Genomic DNA, 5,702 nt, shown 5'->3' on the forward strand with positions numbered 1-5,702 from the left:
AGAGGGAATCCATGCTCTAAAGAATAGCAAGTATGGCAACATCTTTCCCTTTCCTCCAGGTTCCCTGCAACAGTGGGAAAAGGATGATCACTACAAATTACTAAAACAAGAGACGACTTACATGGGGGCAGGATGGGGAGCTGTGAGTCAGGTCCCCAGCCACCAGTCTGGGGACTGTGGCAAAACAACCTGTTTGATCCAGCATTAAAACTAGCAGATCGCTGCAGAGGAGGGGACAAGACTGATTGACATGCAGCTGACCTTCGGTACACCAAGTCTTAGCTTGGCGGCCCCACACCTGGGCCAGCACAACAAATAGCACCTGTGGGGCCTTTGAGAGGAGGAGCTGGGGGCATGGCCCTTGAGTGAAGAAGGGAAGGGAGACAAAGCTGAAGAGCAGACCTCGTGTCTCAGCACAGGGCGGGAGCACTGCCATTCACTGTCCCTGTGCCATTTCTCCCGACCCTGGGCCACCAGATGGCCAGGAGCAGATGTCTTTTGTCCACAGTCAAGTAGAGATGGGCAACTTACATGGCCTTGAGAAGAGGTATAGAAAAAAGGAGTGCTTTCGAGGACCACCCCCAGTTGTTGTGACAATTCCTGACGTGCAGGGACCACACCGGCGAATCATGCCCAGTCCTGACTGTGGGGCCAATGTGGCGGTGATCAGCTCCCTCCGGTAGACAGGCCGTTAGGGATGCCAGGCTTGATGAGCCAACCAGGCGGACACACAGCTGCTGAACACTGCCCTGAATTCTCCTGTCCTCTCCCTCAGGACTGCCCCTCCCTGGTCACACCAAGCTTGGAGTCTCTCCAGAAAAGGTGGCAGGGAGCAAGCAGTAGAGAGCACCCCTCACTCCCTAGCCTACTAACACGCAGCGCCGCCAACAGGGGGCAGCATGGCCAGAAGTCACCTTATGTACTGTAGAGACAGCAGTAGAGCTGTGCCTGCCTGGAGGAGTTCAGAAGCCCATGTTGGCCTGGGCCTCTCCCGCTGCAATGGCTTGCACATCGGTGACATGGCCGATGCCCTTGGTGACACCCTCCCGGAACAGCAGCTTGGCGCCCACCTTCAGGTACTCTGGGTGTTTCAGGAAGCGGAAACGTACCACTGCCTTCTCCCCTGTCCGCAGCTTGTCCTGCAGCAGATACATGGTCACTGGCCCTGGAAAGCACCTCCTGTCTCTACCAGCCTTGGCTCTCCACCCTCGGGGGCCTAGCAGGTGTCTGCCCACCCCCCTCCCAAGTGGGGCTTTGTCCCCTTTGTGGGATAAGGGAGCTCTCTACGAATATGGGGACAGGCTTTCCTCTTTGGAAGCAGAATTCTGACTTTTCCCTGGGAAAACAGGGGCATGGCTGGGTCCCTCTCACCTTGGCATGGATCTTTTCCACCACTGCTGTCTGACGTACGTTGCCCACGTGCACTGTCACCTGGAAGCCTCGCCGGAAGGTGGTGGCGTGGAACAGCAGGACTATCTCTGCCTCGAACACTGAGCAGATGGTGGGATTCATCTCTGGGCTCACCATCACCATGCCCTGGGGAGGCACAGCCCCCAGACCCAGGAAGGGCAGACCTCACATTAGCCTCTCCTCCCCGGCCACCCTCACACCCCTTACAGCTCCTCAACTTCCTCCTCCTCCAGGACTTCCAACACAAAGACCTCAGAAGACAATACGGAAAACTCTTCTTTTTGAGGGAACCCTTCCTTACCCACCTTTCATGTCCTCTAACCCTTCTAACGCTTAGTGCTTTCAGAGTCCTGGACATTCGGGTTGCACCACAGTAATTCACATTTAGTGATCTGCGCTTTGTGAGTACCCTAAGCCTTTTCCATACACGGACAGTCTGTGTAACCAGCTTCTTGGGTTAGGGACTAGGTTCTCTTCAAGTTCCCCTGAAGCACCTTAGACAGATGCTTCTCATTCAAGGAGCCAGCCTCCCGGGCATTTCTCATTGTGTTCTCCAACCCACCCTCCCACCTCACCTTGCGAAGGAGTGCTCGGTCAAAGTCGCCGAGGGCCAGCGTAGCGGCCTGACCAGCTCGCAGCACACGACAGGCAGAGCGGTTGCGTTGGATGCTGCATACTCTCAGCTCCAGGAAGCAGCCATCGTCCGTGGGGCCCACCACCAGCTGGTCCCCCTCACGGCAAATCCCACTGCAGCCCACAGGGCAGGTGGCACAGCGTCAGCCTAAGCCCCCCTACCTGCTTCTCTACTAGGTCCTTCCCTTCTAAGATTGAGTCCCTCGGGTGGGAGAAAGAGACCCTAAATTCCAACTGGAAGGTAGGGGAGATGACTGCCTTGCCCCAGTCCAGAATTCAGACTGAAGGCTAACACCAGGAAAGGCTGGCAGTGACGCTGGCAGACAGGTACCTGTTGATTCGACACTGAGCACTTGATCCCTCAAAGAGCAATTATCCCCTTGGGTTTCATCCTCTGCTTTGGAAAGAGTCTTAAGGGACCTCTCATTTCCCTAGCTGGAGATGAAGTCAGTTGATGCACTCTAGTTTTCTTCCTGGGGCCAAGACCCACACTTCTCCCCCAGGGGCCTGGAGAGTCCTAATAAGCAGCAATACTGTTTCTTCCCTTATAAGCCAATACACAAGCTTTCTCCAGCTCCTCCGATGGTGAAAACCTAATTTACAAACAAGCACATCCTTTAGATGGGCTCTGTTCAACTCCAGGGTCTCCTTTGGGCTATGATGTCTTCCAGAGTTTGGGTTTGTGAGGGCTGAGTAGGATGAGTAGCAAGAAAGGCAATTCACCTGGAAAGTGTCCCTCCAACAACTGTCCCCACCTCTGGTACTGTGTAGATTTCATCCACCTGAAGCCAAAGAAGATTCTATCAAGGGCTGGCAGGTCCAAAATCTCTAAACAGACTAGGGGCTTGGAATTGGTCCCTCCCAGATCCCCAGCTCACTGCCTGTTCAGATGGCCAGTTACCTGGAACTCCGTCAGCTGCTGCATGAGTTCCTCCTGCTCTTTGCTGTTGGTGAGTGGCGGCAGAATATTCAGAAAGACTTTGAGCAGGTCCAGACTCTCTCCAGACACGCTGGACAGTGTGAAGATGGGGGTGACACTGTAGAGGGAGGCACGGAATGGGCAGATGAGGAAAGTTCCAACAGGAAGCAGAGGCTGGAGCCCTATACATGGAAAGGTGAGCTTCTCTTGCAGTGGCGAGGGGCTCCTCTCTGTTGTCTGCTAAGGTTCTCAGGAGCTTGGGGCCCTCTCTCTGTGAGCCATGGAGTGTGGCACGTGAGGCCCATCCCAGAACCCAGGGAGATGGAAATGCCTGGCACAGCACTTCGTCTCCAGGGTCCCAGGCGTCAGCAAAGCTGGCTTGGGGGAAGGGTCCAGCCTTCAGCAAAGACTCCCTCCTACAATCCCAACCTGAAAAACCACGGAACTGAACCAGAACTGGTCTGGCCCTAGGGGGAGGGGTACCCCATGCTCCGGAGCCCTGTGGAGCCATCCCTGTGGTTTAGGGCTCTGGAGTGAGAAAGGCTTACTTGGGGGACTGGGCAAACTGCTGGGCAGCAGTGACGGCATCGTCCTCAGAGGTGACCAGCATGGGGACCTTGTGGCAGCCAGGCTGCTTGAGGACCCGCTCTAGCTGGCGTACCGTCCTCTCCACTGTGGTCTTGGCACACAGGTCCACCTTGCTGACCACGATGAAGAAGGGCACTTTCAGGGCCAGTGCCAGCCCGAGATGTTCCCTTGTGGTGCCAGCTGCTCAGAGAAGGCAGGCAGGCAGCAAAAAGAAGAGTTAGAATGAGGGAAGGAGGAGAGAGCAAGAGGGGAGTTGGTCTGGCTCCCAGATATGAGGAGGCCCAGGGTAGGAGAGTCAGCACCCCGCTCCAGCCCCATCCCTGCCCCGATGCCTCGTACCAATCCCAGTGTTAGCACTGACGAGGAGCAGGGCACAGTCAGGGCAGTAGGAGGTGAGGCCGAAGATGGTGGTGTGCAGGTACTTGTGGTGGCCTGCCAGGTCGATGAAGGTGATCATCTTGGAGCTGCTCTCACAGATCTCTTCTGCCGTCCGTGAGTCACTGTAATTCACCACCTGGCCCAGAGCCCAGGGCTCTCAGTGCCCCCTGCCAGCCTCCCCAACCCTTCAAGAGTTGCCAGGACCTAAACCAGTCCCTGGGTGATCCTGCCTCTTAACCCTGAGCCCCATTTCAGATTTAGTTCAGTTGATTCCCCATTTGTTTTCTAAGGAGGTCAGAGCTGGTTCAGTGCCCTCAGGGCCTTCATCTACACTATTCCAGAAAGGCTCCACACTCTGACCTCAGACTCTGTCCTTCACCACTACCATCCCATCCTTAGAGTCTGGTCCCACTGGGTCCCGTTGATTGCATGCACCTCTCCCTTGCTGTTAAAGCCCAGGATCTCGAAGCTGATGCTGGAGGTTCGGCCGGACTGAATCTCATGTAGGTGGCGGAAAAGGTTCAGCCGAGCCCGGCCCCGCCCATTGTCCAGCTCTCCTTGGGTCAGGACTCCAAGCAGAGTCGACTTCCCTGAGTCCACATTCCCCAGGACAGCCACACGGAGGTCCAGGAACTGTGGATGAATTGTCAGAGGTCAGAGCTCCAACCCTTCACCTCTCTCCACTGAGAGTTAAGGTCAAAGGCAGTGGCACTCTCTGGGGACCAAACAATGAACTGGACCCACCCCAGGGTCCCAGGCCAGGGGAGAGTCTGCCACCATGGGGTCCTCCCAGGGAGCATGGGTGTGAGAGGCAGGGAAGGGTGTGGGCCCACCTGTTGGTTGTCAGGGACCTTTCGTACCAGCACCTCGGTGATCTTCCGGGGCATGTCACTATCATAGTCCACTTCTCGCTCCCGGAGAACAGTGATGTCTGCCCCAACCCTGTCACAGCAAGGCCACAGCTGCCACATCTCACCTGTACTCCCCTTCCCCCTTCCATCCCTGCTCTGGACCAATGGCCTTCTCATACCTCCCACAGAGCTCCCAACACCTTTCTTCACTTCCTACCCACCCTCCAGTCTATCCCACATCCACAGCTCCCTTTACACAAACAAACCTTAAGTAAAGGAGAAAAAAAGCCTGGATCCAATGCAGAGGATCCCAGAAAACTAACCCTCCCCACTTCAGCCCTTTGTCAAGAGGAGGCAGGCCCTAGGTGACTGGGCATGCGTGGGTCCAGATTTAGGGAAAGGAGAACCAAGGGGAAGGGGAAGCATACTTCTCCGCCATCCGGTGCAGGGTCTTGAGGGAGGCCCGCATCTCCTCCTCAGCCAGCCCCACCAGCAGCCCATTGTCTTCTACTCCAATCTGGTAGACAGCCTCACCGCGGCCCTCCTGGAGCCGCCACTTCATCTGTGTCACCAGGTGCTCAAAACGATACTGGGATGGATTCACCAGCTTCAGCTTAGGGCAGGTGAGGTATCATGAGAAGGTAAAGTCAGAGGTGCTCCTCCTGAACCCACATGCTCCCCATCTGTCCTGCCGAAAGGACCAGGACCTTCCCTTCCCTCTTAACTACCCTCCTCCCTGACCTCCTCTAACAGTGAGTCCTCTTCCAACAGAATGAGGTACAGAGCCCTTACCCTGAACCACATCTTGAAATTACTACAGATTATGAAGTTAGAAGGATCTCAAAGAAATCATCCCACGCCAGCAAGGCCAACCTGACCCTCCCCAACCTAAGACTCACTTTATATTCGATGTTTCCATCTTC

The 5,702-nt window shown here is 55.7% G+C and overlaps 1 protein-coding gene across 1 annotated transcript; it reads right to left on the minus strand.

The window, feature by feature from the left end:
• Nucleotides 1–616: 616 nt before the first annotated feature.
• On the minus strand, nt 617–5,702 carry GTPBP2 (GTP binding protein 2). The gene is made up of 11 exons (XM_007458272.1): nt 5,679–5,702; nt 5,208–5,392; nt 4,762–4,870; nt 4,364–4,561; nt 3,890–4,064; nt 3,511–3,730; nt 2,945–3,080; nt 2,767–2,825; nt 1,986–2,157; nt 1,372–1,536; nt 617–1,139 (listed from the first exon to the last, which is right to left on the minus strand). Exons 2-11 carry the CDS (start codon nt 5,339–5,341, stop codon nt 963–965), a joined length of 1,545 nt encoding a protein of 514 aa, XP_007458334.1. The 5' UTR covers nt 5,342–5,392; nt 5,679–5,702; the 3' UTR covers nt 617–962.

Source organism: Lipotes vexillifer, unplaced genomic scaffold (genome assembly GCF_000442215.2).
Source record: "Lipotes vexillifer unplaced genomic scaffold, Lipotes_vexillifer_v1.1 scaffold4, whole genome shotgun sequence".
Classification (NCBI taxonomy): domain Eukaryota; kingdom Metazoa; phylum Chordata; class Mammalia; order Artiodactyla; family Lipotidae; genus Lipotes; species Lipotes vexillifer.

Bases quoted from the DNA above. Each gene is read 5' to 3' on its own strand.
- GTPBP2 (XM_007458272.1), bottom strand. From the start codon at position 5,341: ATGAAGTGGCGGCTCCAGGAGGGCCGCGGTGAGGCTGTCTACCAGATT. The intron at 1,537-1,985 runs GTGAGGTGGGAG...GTGCCTCCCCAG, and splicing joins ACCGAGCACTCCTTCGCAAG to GGCATGGTGATGGTGAGCCC. The intron at 1,140-1,371 runs GTGAGAGGGACC...TATCTGCTGCAG, and splicing joins TGGAAAAGATCCATGCCAAG to GACAAGCTGCGGACAGGGGA.